The 22,608-nt window shown below is 46.9% G+C and overlaps 2 protein-coding genes across 6 annotated transcripts in view; both read right to left on the bottom strand.

Annotated features, from left to right (window-relative positions):
* Positions 1-879: 879 nt before the first annotated feature.
* atp8b5b (ATPase phospholipid transporting 8B5b) lies at positions 880-9,363 on the bottom strand. The gene is made up of 28 exons (XM_029168404.2): positions 9,082-9,363; positions 8,571-8,654; positions 8,439-8,497; positions 8,252-8,365; positions 7,916-8,014; positions 7,768-7,829; positions 7,609-7,681; positions 7,452-7,522; positions 7,304-7,386; positions 7,068-7,226; positions 6,863-6,951; positions 6,584-6,777; positions 6,302-6,510; positions 6,180-6,223; positions 5,942-6,107; positions 5,550-5,738; positions 5,351-5,466; positions 5,109-5,273; positions 4,858-4,969; positions 4,679-4,784; positions 4,226-4,376; positions 3,949-4,132; positions 2,891-3,114; positions 2,724-2,807; positions 2,400-2,645; positions 2,181-2,319; positions 1,885-2,015; positions 880-1,701 (listed from the first exon to the last, which is right to left on the bottom strand). Exons 2-28 carry the CDS (start codon positions 8,623-8,625, stop codon positions 1,435-1,437), a joined length of 3,591 nt encoding a protein of 1,196 aa, XP_029024237.1. The 5' UTR covers positions 8,626-8,654; positions 9,082-9,363; the 3' UTR covers positions 880-1,434.
* Positions 9,364-9,823: 460 nt separating this feature from the next.
* Positions 9,824-22,608, bottom strand: part of LOC114866531 (protein unc-13 homolog B-like) — a 42,846-nt gene continuing 30,061 nt past the window's right edge. For 3 of the 5 annotated variants that reach the window (XM_055513525.1, XM_055513530.1, XM_029168400.3), the window contains 28 exons: positions 22,459-22,533; positions 22,123-22,342; positions 21,790-22,017; positions 21,529-21,670; positions 21,261-21,430; positions 20,062-20,177; positions 19,790-19,953; positions 19,541-19,691; positions 19,395-19,463; positions 19,196-19,285; positions 18,929-19,066; positions 18,671-18,801; positions 17,648-17,733; positions 17,293-17,419; positions 17,105-17,201; positions 16,841-16,984; positions 16,395-16,472; positions 16,154-16,231; positions 13,893-13,981; positions 13,650-13,796; positions 13,271-13,394; positions 13,129-13,182; positions 12,941-13,018; positions 12,712-12,859; positions 12,478-12,534; positions 12,181-12,273; positions 11,922-12,081; positions 9,824-11,662 (listed from right to left, as the gene is read on the bottom strand). In XM_055513525.1, the coding sequence (XP_055369500.1) occupies positions 11,377-11,662; positions 11,922-12,081; positions 12,181-12,273; positions 12,478-12,534; positions 12,712-12,859; positions 12,941-13,018; positions 13,129-13,182; positions 13,271-13,394; positions 13,650-13,796; positions 13,893-13,981; positions 16,154-16,231; positions 16,395-16,472; positions 16,841-16,984; positions 17,105-17,201; positions 17,293-17,419; positions 17,648-17,733; positions 18,671-18,801; positions 18,929-19,066; positions 19,196-19,285; positions 19,395-19,463; positions 19,541-19,691; positions 19,790-19,953; positions 20,062-20,177; positions 21,261-21,430; positions 21,529-21,670; positions 21,790-22,017; positions 22,123-22,342; positions 22,459-22,533 (3,540 nt within the window). In that variant the 3' untranslated portion in view covers positions 9,824-11,376. The other 2 variants (XM_055513526.1, XM_055513527.1) reach the window with 2 other exon arrangements.

Here is a 22,608-nt window from a genome sequence, read left to right as displayed (position 1 = left end):
ATGTCTCCTCTTACAGGAGCTAACCAGGCAAACCGAGCTGCTGCTTCCTACCTGACCTCTGACCTCAGAGGATTGCAGGAGTCAGCTTCTGTATCTGCGTGTTCAAATGTCTCTCCTTGTGTCCTTTGACCTGATTACACTTGTTACTCGCTGTGTTTTTGCGTCGGGGACGTTGTGATGTCATTCTGTGCTCCTGATTCATCCCACTCTCAGGACCAGTACTCTGTGTAATGTTTGTGGTGAGGGGTGTGTCACATACGCGGGCTATTTATACAGCGTGTCGCTTCTCTGTTGGATCATGCAGTGACCTTCACTGGAGCCTGTGGAAGCTGCTGAGTGTGCTGCACAGGAGGAGGAGCAGAAGTATGGGTTGAACTGGAGGGGAGGAGCACAACATCAGCATTATCACATGAATACCAACTCTAGGGCAATGTGTGCTACAGATTTCTTCACAAACCCATTATCTGTAACATTTTGGGCACCGACCTGTTTCATTCTGGGTTCATGGATCATAAGGCAAAATGAAAGCTGCTCTGGGTCGGTGCCATTCGAGGGCAGCCCTCCACCGGTGACGTCATAGAGGACGCTCTGCAGCCTACAGCTACAGGGATGAGATGCATGTGGAGAAGAAGAGAGGGGGTGAAAGTGCACATGGCTGCATGCATAATGCAAACACATCCCTCACACTTTGGTTTGAAGCTCAGAAAAAGAGGTCAGCTTATGAAAAATACAGGAGAGAAAAGCATTTTAAGACATATCTGCGCACGAATCCAACCTGAATCCTGTTAAAAAAAAATTCACCTAATTTAATTTTAGCTTCAGTTTTGTGATATATTATTGTTACCAGAAAACAGCTGATGTGCACATTTTTGATAATCTGCTGTACTTTTTATTAAAAAGTGCTTGAAATTAGTTTTGTTTACAAATGATCTCCAATATTCACATTAAGACAATCCAGCCAAAACATCCAGGAGGTAAAACTATGTTTAATGTCTAAAATTATAAAATGAAACTCACAATGACAGAAAATGCAGAGACAAACTTTTTTCTTTTTATCTACTGCCTGCTGACCTAGTCGCATTATGATGCTAAACAGTTCTACAGACAACAGTGACCCCTGCCGGTGCATGTGAGAATTACGAAACAGTTATTGGAATAATTATGTAAACGTCAAAGTAAAAAGGCAAAAAGATTTATTATATATTTATTAGAATGAAGTCCTGAGTCATGAGATGGAATTTCATGAAACCGAATTAGAGCTAATTATTGGGGGCAACATTGAACAGAGACATCTATAAAAACACACAAAGTAAAACTCTGTTTTTCAAAATAAAAGCAAAGTCAGGAACCAATCACACAGCTGTACTGACATTAAGTGAAACCGTGCTGTGGTCCTTTTGGCTTCGTGTGCTGCATTAACCCAGTGCTGCTGCTCTAAGGGCTCTGCGCCTCCTCTGGCTCCTCTGCGATGGTGCGGTAGTGCTGGGGCTGATTCTGGGCCAGCGGGGAGTCCGTCTGCATGAACAGCACCGGGCGACTCTTCATGGGCCGCTTCAGGAGGAACCTCCTGGAGGTCACCAGGTCACCGTAGCCCTGAGCGTGGGAGAAGGCGTAGCCCGAGCGACGGGTGCTGATGCGCCGGACAGGCGGGCGCCGCGGCGCCGGCGCCGGCAGAACCTCCGTTCGGACCTTGTTTCTCACCTGGAAGGAGAAAAGAGTCAAGGAATGGAGACGCTGATGTCATCTTAAACTTTAGACTTTTAATAAATAACTTTCCATAGTATTCAAGCCAATGAAGGAATAAACTGAATATTCAATCTTTTCCTTGGTCATAGTTAAGGCCAGTTTCGCTTGAAAGCACATTTTAGCATCATGATAAAGTACCTTTTCATTGATGGTGGGCCGAAGCTGAATAAGTATGAAGCGGAAGGCCACCACAGGCAGAATACAGAGCAGGGAGGTCAGGAGGATGGTCAGCCACACGTTGGGCTGGTTCAGAGAGTTTCTCGCGGTGCCTGAACTCCCAGAAACATCCCAGCAGCAGCGACAACACAGCAAAAGAGCTTTAGTGTTACATACGACTCTAACGCGGAGGGTGTAACAGGATAATGAGCAGTGGATTTCTAATATGGGATAAAAATAATGTCTGTCAGAAACAAGAGCAGGGTCAGCACACTCACCGATGAAGGGGAAGGAGGAGGTGAAGATGAAGAACATGCCATTGCTGTACATGGTGAATGTGATGGCGAAGTAGGCGGCCAGGCTGCCCCACACAAAAAACTGGTTCACCGCTGTCCAGTAAAGGGTGTCCAGACACAGCTGGAAGAGGACGTCACAGTCATGGAAACGTCCTGCGAGTGTGGGCGCGAAATGCCCATATTAAATGAGGAGCGGCTCACCTGGACGCTCACGACGACCAGCAGACAGGTCTGCGCCAGCAGCGCGAAGGACTGATAGTCTGCGATGTCTTTGCCGTCGTCCCGCACCGTGTCCTGGATGGCGGCCCACGGGACGAAGAGCAGAACCAGGGAGCTGTAGCAGCTGTGGACCATGCAGCTCACAAACGCCCGCTTGCTGAAGTACATGTTGCGCTGGCCTGGAGTGTAGAGCTGAGGGTACTGGAAGCTCCAACGGTCGTTCACGTCCTGCAGCAGAGAAGGGTGGGGACGAATGTGAACCTAATCCAGGGCAGCGCGAGGAGGTTTAGTGACGTCAGCTCGTACCTGGTCAAAGAGGCTCATGCCCAGAACAGGAAGTGCTGTGTAAATCAGGTTGTACATGGTAATGAACCACTCGTCATACACCGTCTGTGAGCAACAGCAGCAAAGACACATGAAACGCATTCATGCCTCGACAACTGGGATGGAAGGTTTGAAATCACGTCCTTCACCTGTGCAGAGAAGCCGCAGAAGAAGGCGTACCAGAAGTGCACGAAGGTGAAGGTGAAGTTCTTGTAGAAGAAGTACCGCAGGAACGTGCACATGCGCAGGTAGGACCAGCGGCCGTGCACCAGCAGGAGGCGCTGCAGGTACCGGAACTGGGCGAAGGAGAAGTCGCTGGAGAGGACGGCCTGCATGCCCTCCTGCCCGCTGATGCCCACGCCGATGTGAGCAGCTGCAGGGCAGAGGGGAAGGAGAGCTCACAACCAGCGTCTGCAGGCGCTCAGAAGCTGCAGCCGCTCAGCGTCTGCAGCCACTCGGAAGCCGCAGCCGCTCAGCGTCTGCAGGCGCTCAGAAGCCGCAGCCGCTCAGCGTCTGCAGGCGGTCAGAAGCTGCAGCCGCTCAGCGTCTGCAGCCGCTCAGAAGCTGCAGCCGCTCAGAAGCTGCAGCCGCTTAGCGTCTGCAGGCACTCAGAAGCTGCAGCCGCTTAGCGTCTGCAGGCGGTCAGAAGCTGCAGCCGCTCAGAAGCTGCAGGCGCTCAGGAGCCGCAGCCGCTCAGCGTCTGCAGGCGGTCAGAAGCTGCAGCCGCTCAGCGTCTGCAGCCGCTCAGAAGCTGCAGCCGCTCAGAAGCTGCAGCCGCTTAGCGTCTGCAGGCGGTCAGAAGCTGCAGCCGCTCAGCGTCTGCAGCCGCTCAGAAGCTGCAGCCGCTCAGAAGCTGCAGCCGCTTAGCGTCTGCAGGCACTCAGAAGCTGCAGCCGCTTAGCGTCTGCAGGCGGTCAGAAGCTGCAGCCGCTCAGAAGCTGCAGGCGCTCAGGAGCCGCAGCCGCTCAGCGTCTGCAGGCGGTCAGAAGCTGCAGCCGCTCAGCGTCTGCAGCCGCTCAGAAGCTGCAGCCGCTCAGAAGCTGCAGCCGCTTAGCGTCTGCAGGCGGTCAGAAGCTGCAGCCGCTCAGAAGCTGCAGGCGCTCAGGAGCCGCAGCCGCTCAGAAGCTGCAGCCGCTCAGCGTCTGCAGCCACTCGGAAGCCGCAGCCGCTCAGCGTCTGCAGGCGCTCAGGAGCCGCAGCCGCTCACCTTTGATCATGCTGACGTCGTTGGCTCCGTCCCCGATGGCCAGAGTGACGGCCTGCTTGTACTTCTTCACCAGCTCCACCACCTGAGCCTTCTGCAGAGGGGTGACCCTGCAGCAGATCACCGTCTGACACATGCACGCCGTCCTCAGCAGCTCCTGCTGCAGGTTCTTCCCCAGCGCGAAGGCCTGAGGACGCGACAGAGGATCAGGAAGCTGCATCTAAGGACCTGTGACATCTGCACATCTGGAGCCAACAGGAAACAACTGGGAGCCGCTCACCAGGCTGTGCCCGTTTATAACTAGACCGTATTCCCCGTCCGCCTCCTCATCCTTCACAGTCTGCGTCCTCTGAAGCCAGAACAGGCCCGCGCGCCCTGTGGTCATGGGCGGCTCCTCCGCTGCATCCGGACACATTTTCCTTCTTGCGTTCCTGTAAAACACAACACAAATACGCAGCGTGTTTGGGATTCATTGACACACAACAGCTCATTGAGTTTTATTATAGTCTCTTATCAGCCTTTCACCCTGTTACAGTGTGCTTCATAGTAAACATCACTACCATAGATAGAGTAAATAGAATAGAATAGAATAGAATAGAATAGAATAGAATAGAATAGAATAGAATAGAATAGAAGTTTTCCTTCATGGCTTATTATCCACCACAGGAAACATGAACACACATGTATATTCTCAAGACTTCAGGGTTTGAATGTGCTGCTCTCGCTGTCTTACCGCAGCTCCTCCTTCACTCCTTCCTCCGTGTTAGCGGAGACAATGAAAATGTCCCTCATCTCCTCTCTCAGCATGTTGCAGGAATAGCCGATGTTCTCCGCGGTCTCTGATTCACACATCACACCGTTACGGTCGCGTCACAGGACTGATGCTCATGCTTTGATGCGTGCGACACTAACCCTGCTTGTCTCCAGTCAACACCCAGATTTTGATGTCCGCTTTAGCCAGTTGCTCAATGGTCTGAGGCACTCCGTCCTGCAGCTTGTCCTCCACTGCTGTCGCCCCCAGCAGCTAATAGAATACAATGAAATATAGCATCCGAAAGCACAGCACATCACACGTTAGAAACATAAATCTGTACAAATAAAACAATAACCTGTTTCACAGCTGATGTAAAGAACATAATCTATTTTCCCCCGTAAGCACTGACCAGCAGATCCTTCTCTATCTCTTCGTACAGTTGGTCCAGCCGCTCCTCCCGTCCGTCCATCGCGGTGCTGGCCTCATGGTGGCGCTGCTTCCACTCCTCCATGTAGCTCCTATCCAAGTCCTTGTAGGCCAGGACCAGCGTGCGAAGGCCGTCGCCTGCGTACTCCTGAGCAAGTGGACGGAAGAAAGCGGTCACCGACACAAGCGGAGGCGCTTTGTGTGCACATGTTCAGCATCGCTCACGTTGAGGTGCCCGGTGGTGACCTCCATCAGTTTGGTGCAGGACGGGTGCAGCCTTTCGTAGATGATGGTGTCTGCTCCTTTGCAGTACAAAGTCATTTTGCCCTCAGGGCTTTTCACTGCAACAACAATGAGTGTGACATTCATAAAACCTTATTATTGGAAACACAGGTGGACATCAAGCGTCTCGTCTCTGCGTTACCTATGACTGACATCCTCTTTCGCACGTTATTGAAGTCAAGAACAGCTAAGAGTTCGTAGGTGACCTTCGTGCCCATCTCCATCAGCGTGATGGTCTCAGGTGTGCGCGAGCGGAACACGAAGCCAAAGTTTCTGGCTGCCGTCACCAGAGCGCCTTCGTCGGGGGACTGAGCCTGATAGAAAAGCTCTCCTGGAAGAGACAGAGGGGGGGGGTGGGACCATCAAACAACACACACACACGCGCAGACGGACACAGAGACAGACACAGAGACAGACACACAGACAGACAGACAGACAGACAGACAGACAGACAGACAGACAGACAGACAGACAGACAGACAGACAGACAGACACACACACACACACACACACACACACCCCGTGGACGCTCACCCTCCTTCTTTTCCTCGGGCATCACCGTGTGGCACAGAGCCAGCAAACGGAAGAAGGTCTGAGCCTCCAGGTTTCCCTCCCTCACCGTTTCCACCAGACTATGGTCGTGAAAGATGAACTTGGGATCAGCCATCTGGTTCCAGGAGAAGTCCACTCTTTCTGTTTTCTGCAAAGAGGACCTGAAGTGACACACGCTCCACTAAAAATCTTCCGTGATGCCTCTGGGTTCCTCTCTCACCTCCGTTATTTCTACTCGTTGTCCAGAAAAGTCAAACAGTTCCCCTGAATGAGAGACAAACACAGCGGAATGAGTGCTTCAGGCCAAACTGGGCTGAAGTATGAGCTCAGTGGCTCGTTCACCGTAAGGCTTCCCGTTGATGGAGCACTTGTTGAACGTCATGATGTTCTGCGTCAGGGTTCCCGTCTTGTCGCTGAAGATGTACTTGATCTGCCCCAGCTCCTCGTTGAGCGTGGTGGTCCTGGCCTGGGCGGGGGTGTCGTTCCTGGGGTAGTACATCTTCCTGTCCCAGTCTATGAAGAAGCTGTTCCCCAGGCGGATGATCTCCACGCTGGTGAACGGGATCGCGTCAGTACGGGAGGGACGTGCTGGTTCTGTCGGACCGGCGCTGCCAGCGAACGTACCTGACGTAGAGAGAAATGGGCACCACCGTGTTGAGGACGATGACGTAGGACCAGAAGGTGAGGAAGGCCGAGAAGGTGGCGCCGGCGCCCGACTCCCGGGGCAGGAAGGCAGTGAACACAGAGCCGTCCCTCACCTCCCACAGGGCGTTACCGACGGCCAGCACGCCACACATGGCCGCCAGGAAGCCGAAGATCTGCGGGGTCGGTTCAGTCAGTCGGTCGGTCAGTGCAAAAGATCCACGTTTGACCTCGTCCGACGGTCACGGATGTTAAACTCACACACAGCACCAGGACATTCATCAGGTGATCGATGCTCGTCCGTTTGAACGTCGTCCTACCACTGTTCTGCATCAGCTTGGTGTCAGGGCCTGTGCAGGTTCATGGGAGTTTTAGTTGAGCCAAATTATAGCAAAGAGTAGATGAATAAGAAATGACTCAACGTTGAAATGTTCCTATCATAATAACACGTGTAGGTGCACCGTACCCCCGAAGACGACCAGGCCGAAGCACCACTCCGTGTTCCTCAGGGTGCAGCCTCTGAGCAGCACCTTGTCGTTGTCCAGGGCGAAGGTCTGTCCGTCCACCGTCAGCGTCCCCTTGAACTTGTCCAGGCGGTTGTTTGGAGGCTCACAGCGCACTTCACCTGAGCGAGAGACGCGGCGTCAGCAACGCGCGCAGGCCAACGCCTCAGAGCGCTGCCTGCGCGGCGCCGGCTCCTACCGGCGAAGGCGGCGAGGGCCCGGACGTCGTCCCCCATCGCTCCAGTCACGGTCAGCGCCTGCTTCACCTTCAGGTTGGTTTCACTGAGAGGAGAAGGAGAGCAGGCGGTGAGACTGTATGAGCCAACGGACTGCACATCCGCACTCACCCGTCTAATTCAGCCGTTTCCACATAGACCAGGTTGAGAGGCTCGCTGCTGGACAGCAACAGAAGGTCTGCCTGACAGATGACAGCAGGAGGAGACTGAAGCTCGTATACTGAGAGAACAGCTGGAATCTGTTATTTACTGTGGCATCTTTACTTACAGTAACAAACTCATTATTCTCCAGTTTGATTATGTCTCCAACTTGAACATTCATCCACTTTTCATTTCGCAGGCTGAAATAATTAACACGAAATCACATTAGTGACTTAATCAATTACAATATATATATATATGCAACATGAGTTTTTTAACGACTCACTCTCCATCGATGAGGACGTCTACCTTGCGGTTATTCACCTGCTTGTCGCTTTTGTGCCTGTTCTGCTCATTTAGCGTAAGAAACAAACAAAGTTTGTTCACGTGCACTGAGCAGAATTTAATATTTTTATAATTGAATATACGCTCACAATGTCGTCACTAGCGTCTTTCACCGCTGTTATAGACAGAACCAGGACGAGGGGAACCGCCGTGGTGAACCAGGAGAGGGAGGAGATTTGAGGGATGAGCTGTCACACACACACACACACACACACACACACACACACACACACACACACACACACACACACACACACACACACACACACACACACACACACACACACACACACACACAGGTCAAAATATATGTACTATATGTCCACAGATTACACTGACGTCTAGCAGAAACAGCAGCAGCATTTTAACTCATGACGGTTACTCTGTTTCCTCATACAGTCAACGTTCAAAAAGGCTGCGCTCACCTGCAGGATGAACAGGAACAGGAAGTAGGCGTTGGCGAGCCTCCTGAACTGCTCGAAGAGGTTCAGTGGCAGGAAGGTGAAAATGTTGTACTTGGAGGTCCTGATGGCGTTGTTCTACAGACAGAGGGCAGGGAATAAGCAGTCGCTCCCATTTAAACACCGGTAAAACTGTGGCTCACGCACTCACAGCATAGCGGTAGGACAGGTTGGAGGGTCTGTCGTTAGCTCGCAGGCGTCTCTCCTCCTCTGAAGGAACAAACGCTTCTGTGAGTTGTGTGTTGGTGCTGTTATTACACAGATGTGGCGTCTCCAGTCTCACCCTGCTTCTTCTCGCTTCCACACAGCCGGCCAACGTATGAAGCAGCAGATCCCATCTTCAGCTGTGTGCGTCCATACCTCACACCTACACATTTAGCTGACAGTCATCACATGACGTGTACCTAATGAACTAATTAAGCAGCATCTAACGGATGCTGGAAACCAAGACCCTTCCTACAATGACCTGTGGTCATTTCTCTAAGGTGATGCCGTTCAGGTAACATTCAGAGAAGCCTACAAACGTTATCAGACACGCGGGACTGTAAAGATAAAGCCACTCCTTTCTCAAGCCTTTGCACCATAACCACAAAGACTCCGATGCTCATTGAACATTTCGCTCGTATGCTCACGACTCAACTACTAGAATTAGAACAAAACCAGGGAACGATTCAAAGCGCAGTCAGTGTAGATACAGTAGAACTTCCTCCAGATTGTTCTAACACGAAACTAAAAACTTTTGGTTTTACATAGTGATAACTATTGTAAATTATCAGTAACAATCAACCACGTACCTTGAACTAAAAGAGACTTGTGTTGTTTTAGTCCTTCACACAGACGTAAAATACAAAAGAGGGAAGAGGTTTCTCTGCAGCTTCAGTCTCAGATGAGGAACCCAGGTGAAAGCCTTTATCTGGCCTCAGCTTGGACATCGGGCACCGGGCCTCGTCCCACACTGACAAAAGGCCAGTGAGGCCTCTAGCTCGATGAAAGACGGAGGATGAACCACAGGTGAAGTGGTTCAGAGCTGAGAGGCGCCTACAGCAGGACTCCGGCTCTTACAGGAAGAGCTCAGCTCAGGGCTTGAGCAAACAGTGCCGCGATCTTTGGACCCGGGTGCAAAAAGGGGGCAGTTGAACAGAGCAGGTAAAAGGCTTCAGCCAATAAAAAGCCATAAAACAGGCGGTCAGGTAAAGACACTCCCTGAGATGCGTACGCATGCTCAGTGGAGCACATTCACCATCTCACCAAGCATCTGGTGACAACATTATCTTTGATACACACGCACCCGGGAACATTCAGACATGGGATATGATAATAAAGCTCAAACACCGAAACAATGAGGTGATTTCAATCTTTAAAAAAAAAAGTTTTTTATTCACCTGAGACAAACGTGCCTCATGCTCTGCTCAAAAATCAGAGAGAAAGTGCTGCGCTGCTGCAAACAACTGCTAGAAATGAAGTGGAACATGAGTAAAATCCACCCCCCCTCAAAAAAAAACAACAACTGTAGTCACAAAACCAGTGGACACAGTCTCAGGTTCATGTCAGATACTTTATACAAAATTCAGTAATTGCAATGTTTACATGATGACGACATATCAGTGACAATACAAAGAAAACTAAACGATAAATGCAATTACAGTGACTCACGTTGTGCACGAGTGATTCAGTGATTAAAAGGGTGACAACCTTACAAAATATTTAAAAAAAAAAATAATCTGAACATTTGCAACTTGGCACAAGGAACATCCACATTTGACTTAAAACGTTTGCCCTCATACACCAACAGACAGTTTTCACAAGGATTAGTGGAGTTTAACAACGAGGAGTCCACATCCGACACCGAGGTTCTCTTTAATATGTCTCCATCAGTAAGAAACAGGTTCACTGGCACATATCGAACATAAAGTGATCGACCTATTACGTAAAATTAAGGAAAACTTTTAAAAGACAGCAGAATGCAAACAATCCTCAGGCTAAAACAGTTACATTTGTAATATCACAAAAATAAAGATAAAATTAAAACAAAACAGGGAAATCACTTGGGAAAGTAGCATCATTATGGGTAAAGGATTTCTCACTGCTGAGCGCTAACGTTAAAAATGATGACATTTTAGTTTGACAGCTTAACAAAGTAAGGCCACTCATTGGATGAGTAGAAGACAAGCGAGCGTGAGTTACATAAATCTGAGCCAAGGTCGGTTCCCACAGGTTTTAAAATCTGCCGACCACGTCACTTTTCTGAGGGTCTGACCAGTTACTGTAGGAAATGGCTGTGTATGAGCACAATCATACAAAAATTAACCATTGGAACTGTGCAAATTCACACACACTCATCTGGAAAACCCAAAAACATTTTCAGCAGTAAACACATTTTTTAAATGGCAGGCAACAATAAATACTTTTAAATATAAAAAATAAATAAAACGACGCGCTGGTGGTTCCACTAGGCCACGACTTGTTATTTGAACCTATAAATAAATATCGCCACAATAAGACGGACCTACTGTATCACGTCCACGTTGTTGGCTTCTTGTTTCATCAGATTTTGATCTAAATATATTAGCATTTGTTAAAACATGTCACCTTCCACAGGAGAAAAACAAATATAAAGGCACACATTCAACTCTTCACTCAACTCAGCTTAAGATTCCACAGCTTGTAAAACATCCTCAGCCGTTCTGTTGTTCAAACACTGGGGCCGTTTTCTAGAAACCAGTGGCTCAAAGAACAGAACAGGAAAGAGCTGCTAAAATAAACTGCAGTGTTTTCACATTTGGCCATCACAGCGGGCGTCGACTCAAACATTCATTCACAGCTTACAGAGTGTAAGGCATCAGACACTTTACCTTGGGGTTATTGCACAACAACACTGGGCAGGTGTGGGAACTCGCCTCCGTTCCCGGGAGGCGTCAGCGAGGCGACCGGTACAGAACCAGGGTCGACTCTCGCTGTGCGACGGCTGGTGACTGAGAGGATGTGTGACGTACAGGACCTGCCTAATGAAGACATAGAACATGACTGTCTGTCTGAACACCCAGACTCTGGCTCCTCTGCTCCATCCGGTCCGGCTGCACCGGCTCTCCTCATCTCCCTTCGTCGGCCGATCGAGTTTCTGATTTCAGCCTCACGAACTCCTTGGCCACGTCGTCGTTGGAGCGCTGCGACAGAATGCGCATGGCTGTGAGGCCCGTGTCGTCCACGTGGATGCGCTGCCCCAGCGGGCACCAGCAGGCACAGTTGCCCCTCTCCATGATGTCTCTCAGCTGAATCACAGTCAGACCCACCACTCGATCGGCGCGGCCGAAGCAGTAGTCTTTGACGCAGACCTGCAGCTCGTAGCACTCGAAGCCGTCCTGAGTCCCCAGGACACTGTGAAACGAGCACAAAGGCCTTCGTACTCTCAGCTGCTCAATTACTGCACATTATTTAAAGTTATAGACTCTTTTACAGCCAATGACGCATTTACCAAAATGACTATGCTGCATCAACACGTCCTGTTGTTGCATATACAGTTTCTAGAATCAATATTCCACAGGTGATTAATAACCTGATCACGAGGTCGACTACGTAGGCTTGCAGGTTGATTGATGACATATTTCATTACACTGCTGTTCTGTTGCCTACTTACAAGTGGAAGGTCTCGTTGAATTTGGGAGACCAGTTGTTGTTCTTGGATTTAGTCTGAAATTTGCGCTTCTTGTCGCCGAGGTGAGGACCCAGCATAGTGACCTCTACGAAGGGTCGGAACATGCCCGACGTCTGCCATTTTAAATCCTTGGCTCCCACAACTGCAGTAACGCAAACGTGTAAGATAACAAAACCACATGTACACAGAGCTAGGATGCAGTGACCATGAGTAAACTTAGATCATTTTAAGTTGACCCGACCTTTGACAGTGACCTTCCTCTCTCCATTCCCTGGATGAGTGTACAGCTCAATCTGAACAGACACCTCTCCTATCGGGTTGCCCACCGCTGAACCTACGGGTCGAGTCAGGGACATCAATTAGCTTCCGTTTGGCTCGATAGCAGTAAAAAGTCAAACACTGAGCATGAAGTTTGGGCAGCTGGTTGAGGGTTGAGCGAGCCACCCACTGACACAGTGCCACAACATGTACAGAAAGTGAGTCTGAATGAAGACGAAGGAGGAGAGAAGGGCTGGCAGGTGATTTCAATGAAACCTACCCCTGCTGGGCTGTATTTTTTCATTAGGAGTTAACCTAATACCCTTTCCATTGTGCACTGGCACAGAGGCAGCACAGGGGATAAAGAAAAGACAGCAAACACATTTGAAAAAATTCCAGCATCAGAAATAGTATTAATAAACAAAATATGTAACTGACATAAGATTATTTGAATGTTCAGCTGGCTCCTGGTCTACTGGATGAGGAACGCCCATGTGCCTGGTAGCCTGAATACCTTGAGCATGTTGGGAGGTCACAAAGGTCCTGATGAGTGTGTCTGTGGTCTGAGTGTACAGCGACAGCGCGTGGCGAAGCGAGGACAGTTCAGGACTCTTCTCCAGGAACGCCTTCTTCAGGCCGTTCCCTCCGGCATGGAAATATTGCTAGAGGTGAAACAATGCGAGTCAGTACCAACAGTACAAGTCAAAAAGTCCAAGGGTTGAGAGATTCTGTCCAAATCTGACCTTAATAGTCTCCAGTGCCACCTCCATGACGGCACACTGCCTGGGAGACAAGGATTTGGCCTCCCCCACCATGTGATCCTGCACATTCAAATAACGACGATATGGATGAGAAAACTGCAATGAACTGTTTGCTCATGAACTCTGAGCCCAAGAGGAAAATTAAAGAAATATGGACATGGCTTCATCACCTTGAGTTTGGACAAATGGCCCAATTCTTTTGCTGCCGACAGTAAATGGGACCCCTGAAAAAGACATAAACAGATTAGCTTCTCACCACTGTCTAGTCGTGTAGCCTCATGTAAAGCTAAGGTGAAGACACATGTAACTTACCAAAGTATCGTGGCCCTGAGGCAGGACTATGGTCTTCTCCAGGCTGCTCATCACGATCCTCCACAGTTCCTTCAGCACACGCTTCAACACGGTCTTCTCACACACTGTTGCAAAAAGTGTCAGCCTGCAAATCATGCAAACACAAGGTTAAACTTTGAAGAGACTTCAGTGTTGACTGATTTTACTTTTTGATTGCAGGACATCTGCCAGAAAGCATGATGGTCATGATTCAACTGGTCAATCAGTGTAGTTAAATGTTTCAATATCAACCTATTAAGAGTGCAAAGGAATGATTAACTTCCAAGTACATTATATCAAGAAGGGCAAAATGTATCAGTACAGTAGCTGCAGACAAATGAATCTTAATCCTTGTTCTCACTTTCCATCCAGGAAATCCATCAGTGGCCTTAACATGTTGTCAGAGTCGGCTTCCACTTGATTTTTGTTGTCGGCGTTGATGGGTCCTTTGATCTGGTATAGAAGAGACGCCATCTGCCGCAGACAGTTGTGAATACTGCTCTGGAAACTGGAGAGACAGAAAATGAAGGCCAAGTGCAAATGCATGCATGTGAGTTGCTCTATGCTGTGTGTGTGTGTGTGTGTGTGTGTGTGTGCACGGTACCTGTTCCCGAATGTACAGCTGAGCTCATCCAGCACGTTGTTTAACTTCACCTGCAGGTCGTTCAATAGGTCACTGGCCTCTGTGTCCATCTGTAAAAAGACAATTGGAAAGAAGCGCAGCGGCTTTAATGTGAACCTGACTGAGGGCTTTTTTTATTGTGCGTAACGTTCAGACAACTTCCCAGAAGATTTGCGAAATGCAGAGAATGCATGGAGCCAACTTTTCTGCACAAGCAGAGAATGTGGGAGTATTGAACATTCATAAAAAACAACAACAAAAAAAAACACTTCTCTTTCAACTTTTAGTGAAGAGACACTGATCTAAAATCTCCAACTTGTGTGACTTAAAAGAAGTGACTCTGACGAGAACAAAATGGGGGAACAAGAAGGAAAAGACATGAGTTACCTCCACTACAGTACAGTATGTCTAAACTAGATATAAGCCATACAGAGGAAGGTACGATGTGGTTCATTACGTTAATGATGCATCTCACCATTAGTAAGGAGAGCCTGGGAAGGAAAGGCTTCAGGGGAAGACAGCAACAGCTTGAAATGGATTGTGTTGTGTTTGTAAAGCGCTGCTTGGTTCTGTTTTGCCCCCGAGTAGGTCTGTGTATGAGCACATTAATATGCATGTGTCTGCACACCCTCACTCACCTTCTCCTTAAATGCATTTTCGGTCTAGGGCAGCAAAGGAAGGTGGAGCGCAACACAGGACAAACTCAGTTAGTGTAAGTGTCACTTTCTATTTGAAGGCTGCTAAAAAAAGCTAAACGAAGCGCCCAAACAGGACGGAACCTGACCATGACATCATACACACAGCAAGATTCAGGAAACATAAAACCCACCTTCTCCTTCACAGTCTATTGCAAATCAAAAAAAAAATAAAAGAAAACAAATGTCATTAGAAGGTACAACACAAGTTTTTTTTGTACCAGTTAATGAGTGAGCAGTCTTGAGGAAAGAAAACCAGGAGAAGCACAGGGGTGTTTCACATCAGCTGGGTTAAAGTCAACCGGGTAAAGGTGCATGAGCGTAACGATGTGATGGGTAAAAACCACTGGAGACTGCAACAAACCTCAACCTCAGCTTTCTCTCCTTCATCCCCAATTTCCTCCTCCTCCTCCTCCTCACTGTCCCCAAACTAAAAGCAGCGAAGGAAAGATGACAACTTTGTTTACTACCAACAAGCCGACAATGCAGTAAGACAAAAAAAGTCCTTTCAAGCTCATTTTGGCAAATTACAAAGATGAGTAGTGAACAGAACATGAGCAGATGCAGTCATGTATCATGTAGGATGAACTTGAAACACACTGAACTCCAACTTCTATTACACCATTTTTAATCGTAACACGCATTTTAACTGCAATGTGATCAAGCTTCAGTGACACTAATGTGTAAAAGCACCTTGATCCACCTGCTGTTTCAGCAGCAGAGAGTTTATTATACTAACTTTAATGCCTAGCAACTAATCCACTGCTAGTTTCAACAGCACCCACCAGAGCCTCAGCTTCCTCATCCTCAGTTATAAGCTGTGATCCAAACCAGAGATATAGAAAGGAATCAATGCAGCTGTGAACTGTACTAATATACAGGATGACGTCCTCTACCATCATATAAACACACACACTATGAGGCTAATGGACCCTGCTTGAACCTCGACATAAACGTACCTCGTCTCCTGCTTCCTCCTCCTCTTCTTCCACAGCTTCATTTAGCTTTGGTTGTAAGGTGAACAAATGGTTTGAAACTTAAGCCACATTCTCTGTGATCTACGGCGCTCTGACCTATCAAACACCATTAATACTGTACACACTACAGCTACATGAAAGCATGTTAAAGAGAGGTCAGTGTTATAGCTACTTAGGTCACAGATGCCAAAATCCAAACTAATCATTAAATTAGGTCTGTGCTTCAACACTCTACTGGGTGGGACCAACCTCTAGAGCAGCATAAGAACCTGACTTGGGCCTGGCATTCAGTTTAAGCTAGAGTCAAATCATGATCCAAAGTAATCAGCATTACCAGCCGTCTACTTCACATAATCACTACTAGTGCGGTACATACCCTCGCTTCCTCTGCAGCAATCTGATGCACAAATAACATGGAAGCCACTACTTAAACATACTGTAAGTAGAGCATGCACTGGTACGTTTTATGCACATTGGCCTTATTGTCAGAATAGGTATTGTCCCCCAGTCTGCATGACCTAACAGCAGTGTGAAGTCACTGTGGCATCCACCTCTGTATCTCTAGACCCACCTGTTTGGCACCCATTGACTCAAACATCCTCTCCAGCTGGATTCTTAGCTGCTGGACGTTATTCATCAAGACACAGGGCTAGAAGGGGACACAGGGAAGAGACGGACTAAGTGAAGTGTCCTTCACCCATTTAGGCATATGTTTGATTGTGTAATAACAATGTGTTTAATGCTAGATTGCACATCTGAACCAGTCAGTCCGAAATGGTGGTGACCTTTCACAAGCATCATTAAAAACTTACAATCTTCTCCTTTTCTATATAGGATGGAAAACTCTTGGTCAGAATGGAACTGTACTGCAGAAGGACCTTGACAATAGTCTGCAAAAATGAAGAGGAAAAAAAAAGTTAGTCTGTCAATATGAAACAATGAAAATATAGCCTCACTTTATGTCTATTCCATTTTATATATAGACAAGTGTAATGTGTAGTGATGAGTCTACAGACAGGAACATGAAAGTTTTTGTGTGTCCAAAGAGTCCAAAGAGTGTTCTACTTTGTGTTATAAGAAACATTTCTACGTCCCTTATTATATTTTTGCCATGCAGGTAAGATAATCACAACTCTTCATTTCATTTTAAGACAAAATACAAAACCCTCTTCACACTAGGTGTAAATATCTCAAAAACACATGAGCTGAGCTATAATTTCCCTTATACGGGCTAAGAGAATGGAGGACAGTGCATTACCTTGGAGAAGCGCCGACTGTACTGGGCCATGACACTAGGGTCTGGACATTCTAGCTTCTTTATGATCTCAAAACTCTGGTTGAGCTGGGTGAAGATGTCCACCACAGAGCAGGAGAACAGAGCGTGCTCCGATGTTTGTTGGAACTGCAAAGGCAAAGAAGTCCAACATATTCATTAAGACCTTAAATTTAAAGAAGGTGTAAGAATATAAACATGGACTACTACCGATTCAATTCACACTGTGTGCGAGGCAACTAAACTTACGCCATCCTTTTTGTCTCTCTCTAGCGCTCCATGCATAAACTCCATAGATACATCCTCATTTTCATCCAACCACTGCAGCACAAACTGTACGAACCATCTACAAAGGAAAAAAAAGAGTCAATGTTATATTTAGATAAAAAAACAAAAACTGAACAATAACAAAGACAACATTGTGGAGAAGCACTTACGACGGGTAGTCAGGAACAACACCCTTAACGTTTGGCAGCTCCTTGACGTATTCATTGTAGAGCCACTTGACCTTGAAGTGCAGGTTCATGTAGTCTGTGCTCTTGCACAGTTTGTGCTTCTCATGCTCTGCAGACAGGACATCAATCTGTGACTCTGAAACTATTCTTACACTCCTCCAATTGAAACAATTCTTCACAGCAACAAAAGAGATAACAGACAAGACGTCTAAACTAGTAAAGCAGCTACAAACTAATGGCAGTGAATTATGTAGACAAGGTTTCCAACATGTCGGGGGGAAACAGATTATCATGTGTCACTGGTAAAGTGTGGTCTTAAGTGGACAATAAGCTGTACCTTCCATTGCATACTTCATGTCTTGAGCAAACAATGTCCACATGACCTCCGCTGACACATTTCCTACATTCAGCTCTTGGGGGAATCTGGAAGAAAATGAGTTTTAATCAATGAACAAATCATTCTGAAGGTTCTAATATCTAGGGCTGCAACTAACAATTATTTTGGTAATCGATTAATCTGTCGATTATTTTTTAAAAATATTATTTTTTTCTTAGAAATGCCTTATTATGTTTTTTTTTCAACTAAATTTTCATTTTGACTCTCAATTTTCATTTTGATTCTCAATTTTGAATCTCAAACAAAACAAAATCCAGCGTTTGAATAATAAAACTGCAGCAGCTCCAGTCAACCTGACTGTGGGAGAAACGATGTAAACTCCACAGAGACTCCTGGGCTCCTTCTGGCTCTGAGGCAACAACAACCATTAAAAACCATGCTGTCATATTTTAATGCTGCAGTTACATTTAGTGTCTGCACCGTTTAGGTTGCGCTGTTCTGTGGTGGCGCCGTTCATCACTGTGTAGTGAACGAGATGATGTGCAGACGCGTGCGACAGAACAGATTAAGTAACAGAGTAACTTTTAACACAGCGGCACTTAATGAAGAGTCTTCACGTGATAATAAACAGTGTTTGTTACCACTGCTACATCCTGGAAACCAGTGTTTCATTTTTAATTTCTCTGTAGTTTGTAGAATTTACAAACCACCAGCTGAGCTTTGTATGACTTGCAGGTTAACGCTGTCTTTGTTTAATATTTAATGCTCATATAAAGAAATTAGCGCTCAGCCTTTCTCCTGCTGCTGCTTGGTTTGTTTTCTCCAGCATTTCGCGTGCAGCTGCGTTATTTTGCCGTTGCGTCGCGCCAGAAAAAAGGGGCAGCCCGATTAATCGATAACGGCAAATCATTATCGATCGCTTTCCATCATTATTATTGATTATTATCGTTTGGTTGTTGCAGCCCTACTAATATCTTTTGTATGAATGTCTGAATTAAACTATTAAAGATGCCAAATACTAACTGGCTGAGCACGGGTGTATAGGAGTTTCTATCCTCTTCAATGATGGAGACAATAAGCATGATGAGCTTGGGCCAGAAGTCCAAGTTCTTGATACTCGGGCCCTGCTCCTCCAAAGGAACTTCCTCTACATTCTGGGTTAAGAAAAAAAACGAACAAACAATAAGACAAATTAACCTGAGCCATTGTCTGCCACAGTAGCTAGCACCTAGTGTCTGTTGGATTTTAATTGTTGTGGACGGACATTATTATGTGACTCACTGTGTCTGGTGGTTGGTACTGTCTGCTGTACAGCTCGTGGCAGTTATCAAAGATGTAGTCGTACGTAGAGTTGAGACAGGCTTTGACACAGTCCTTGACGACCTGGCTAGCTCTGGGTGGAGACTGTAATTCCTGGACCTGAACAACACACGGAGATAGAATCACTTTAGGCTGCAAACTGTGGATCTATCTGGTCATTACGTTATTGCTATTGTTAGGAATGTTTTATTATCAGATTGAGAGCAACAACAGGAAAGAATGATCAACCTTCATCCTGAAGAAGGTGATGCTGGTGAGAAGGTCCACGGTGGATTTCAAATCCTGCAGACGATCCTTGTTGCTGGCAGGGAAGTGGTTCTACACAACAAATCCATATTTACAGCAACATCTCTGCAGGCAGCGCCAGTAAGGACTAAAGATATGCTTCACATCTTTGTTAACGACTCAAGTACAATCAGTATCCTACCCTATAAGTAGAGAGGTCGATGCGCAGCGAGTTGTGTAGCTGGTCCAAGAGCTTGATGAAACGCTCTTTCTGTATGCAGCAGCAGAATCGCATTAATATAGTAAATGTGTGTGTACAGGATTTCATGAAGTGACAATAACACAAACCCCAAAATTGGAGGCAGCAAAGCGGTCAGAGGCGGGCACATTTGTGGAGGCTGTTGTGTGGGCGTAGAAGGCGTTGATGTTAGCCAGCAGGGTGCTCATCACGGCAGGAACCCCAGGACTCATATACTTCGACGACAGACAGGCAAAGTGCCTGAAATGAGGAGCAAGCAGGGTAATTATTGCATTGTAAGAACACAGGCGACTCAGCTGCTTTTCTATTTACACTGGATGCCTGCGTCTCGGACTCACGTCATGGCCTGGTAGATCGATTCTATCCCATAACGCATTGCAAACTCGTCAACTATTTCCTGTGCAACCTCGTCAAAGTAGACTTTCCAGGCATCGTCCCCGCGAGCCTCTGGGATTTTCACCACACCTTGGCCGAGCACGTCGGTTGAATGGTGGAAAAGATTCTGTCATGGACAGGAGAGAGCTGTTAATGTCATTTGAATGCGCTGCAGCATTGAGAAGAAAGAAGATGAAGACGAAAAAAGTGGCTTTAATAAAACTGAGGGAACTACCTCATGCAAACAGGTATATTGAACATGATATGCCGCCACTTTCTCCTCTCCTTTGATCTCCACGTTAATTTGGAGGCGAATGGCACCTGACACGGCTGACTTGTCCGTTCTCTTCTCTGTGAATGAACAAAAATAGATGGGTGATTTATTGGTCATGCAAACACTCGAATATCTGCACATTCTTGCACTTCCATAAATCTAAATCTGGGCACAGTGGCCCAAAAAACAGGCCTCTTAACATAAGACTAATTGCAGACTATTGGTTTGACAGTTCTATTGTAAGGTTCGTGTTTCTACAGTTTGATGGCAGTGCAATGCCGACACCGCTAATAGAAGTCCTCCAGCTGATAGTGAAAGAAACAATGGCAGTGGGACGTAGAAATCTGTGTCTGATCACCGCAGACACTTGAGCTAGAGCTCCTCTGGAGGTGGAGTACTGGGCTGCTCACCCCTGCTATTTGGCCTGACAGGCACATCATTAGAGGTAATTTGTACATGTCGGCAGAGCGGTCGATTTCCGACCGTAGTGCTGCTATTTGATAATCACACATGACGAGGGGAGAGGGGAGAGCAAGGACGGGTGAAGGGGGTGAGAAGAGAAAATGTCTCAAACTGATGATCTGAGTTACACAATCGACCATTGATTTGGCTCGAAATTATAATTCCTAATAAATCCCCACCCAATTTTGATTAGCTGATGTCTCCCAATTTAAGAGAAATTGATGAGCATGTTTACATTCACTAGTTCCAGATTTATTATTGCTGTGGTGAAGTCATTTTCCCTCTGGTCAAACAGATGCAACATCCTGTGCATCTGAGTAAAGAGCTCACTCTTACAAGAGGATGGATAAATGTAAAAATCGACTACTGGACCCCAAGATAAAAAAGAAATCTGAAATGCAAATCAACCTCTGCATACATTGGGATTTCTAGTATTGTCATGCAGAGCAATCTGACATTTGGTTCCACGTCTTGCTAGTTTAAAACTTGTCACTTGAGGCTAAAGGGACACGAGTAATGACATTGAAACAAGCCCTGCCTGGACTTCATAAACACTGAATTCTTAGTTCTAAGTGGTGCACATGTGCTGCATGCCTCATTGGAAACATCATTCCTGCAACAGGACAACATCAACATGAGAAAAAAGATCTGCAAGAAGCTGCAAGAGGCCTGTTTCTCACTAAAATGCACAAACTGACCAAGGTTATACCAGACGTCCATTTCTCCGCTCAGGGTTCGAACTTCAATAATGCTCTGGCCGAGGAAATCATCAGATTCTCTCTTGAGACGCTGCTTTACCCTGGACTTTATGTCATCATCCTCGTCCCACACACGCACCTTTATTCGGTCTGAAGAATTGTGGCATTCACTAGAAAAATGAAACATATGAAATAAAGACTATAATAAAGGATCATAAAATAGAGTTAATCGACTACTGCACAGAATATGAAGATGAAGGTGACTTACAAATGGAACTTCTCCTCCCAGACAGGATTGAGGTTGCCATAAATTGTCTTGGTTCTCTTCTTGGTCTTTCCCACCTGAACAGTTACGTAGGGATCACTGGATCCCGTCTTGTCCTTAGCCTGAAGCCCCTGAGCACAAACCACTAAAACAACGATGGAGACACAGAGTCAACAGAGAGGAACATAAGTAAACAGAAGATCTTCTAGGTTTGATGCTTCTGAATCATCAGATTGTTCCAGTTTGTTCCAAGGTGCACAGTACCGGTGATGGTGATCTTGGCTGACCACTTGGAGGTCCCATCTAGTACGCTCTGTTTTATGGTCTTCATCTGCTGTCCGTGGATGGCTTTGCTGATGACAAATACCTCTCTGACAAGTTCAAAGATTTCTGGCTTGTTCCGTTCCCTGATCTTCATCCTGTCCTTCATGGCCATGATGATGTTCTGAGTCCGGTCTTCAGCTCCATGCTTGGAGCTCTTCTCTGCAGCACCTGAGTATTTAACACACATCCATACATATGTTTTCTGTAGCAGCATTGTGGACATGAGCACATCCAGCCTCAGTCCGTGATCACATCTTCTGGAGCCGTACTCACGCTGTAGGCAGTCAGCATTCAGGAGCTCTTGGCACTTCTCGTGGCATTTGACCCCACACTCGGAGCAGCGCATGCCTTGGCGAGCGATTCCCCACAGCAACCCCTCACACTCATAGCAGTATGTGGGCGTAGTGGCGGTCCAGACTTCAAAATTATGGGGTGTCGTGCAGGATATGGGGTAGATGAGAGCCTGCAGGGTCTTCCTGTACACATGGTTTTTCTACAGAGGAAAGACCAATTATTGCAAATGCACTACAACCTATAAAAAATGTTTCAGTGCGACTGATGATATTATCAGTCTATGATGAAAGCAGACATGTTGAGTGTTAAATTCACCAGCTCCTCATCTTTGATAGAGGACCGAGCAGCCATAGCAGATGCGATTCCTGCCTTCCTGGCTTGGACGAGTGCCTGAACAGCAAGTGACAGTTATTTAGTATTTAAAAACACATGAACAACCCGCAAACCCAGCACACATTGAAAATA

Source organism: Betta splendens, chromosome 12 (genome assembly GCF_900634795.4).
Source record: "Betta splendens chromosome 12, fBetSpl5.4, whole genome shotgun sequence".
Classification (NCBI taxonomy): domain Eukaryota; kingdom Metazoa; phylum Chordata; class Actinopteri; order Anabantiformes; family Osphronemidae; genus Betta; species Betta splendens.
The sequence above is the reverse complement of the archived record's forward strand: the minus strand, read 5'-3'. Positions and strand labels throughout refer to the sequence as shown.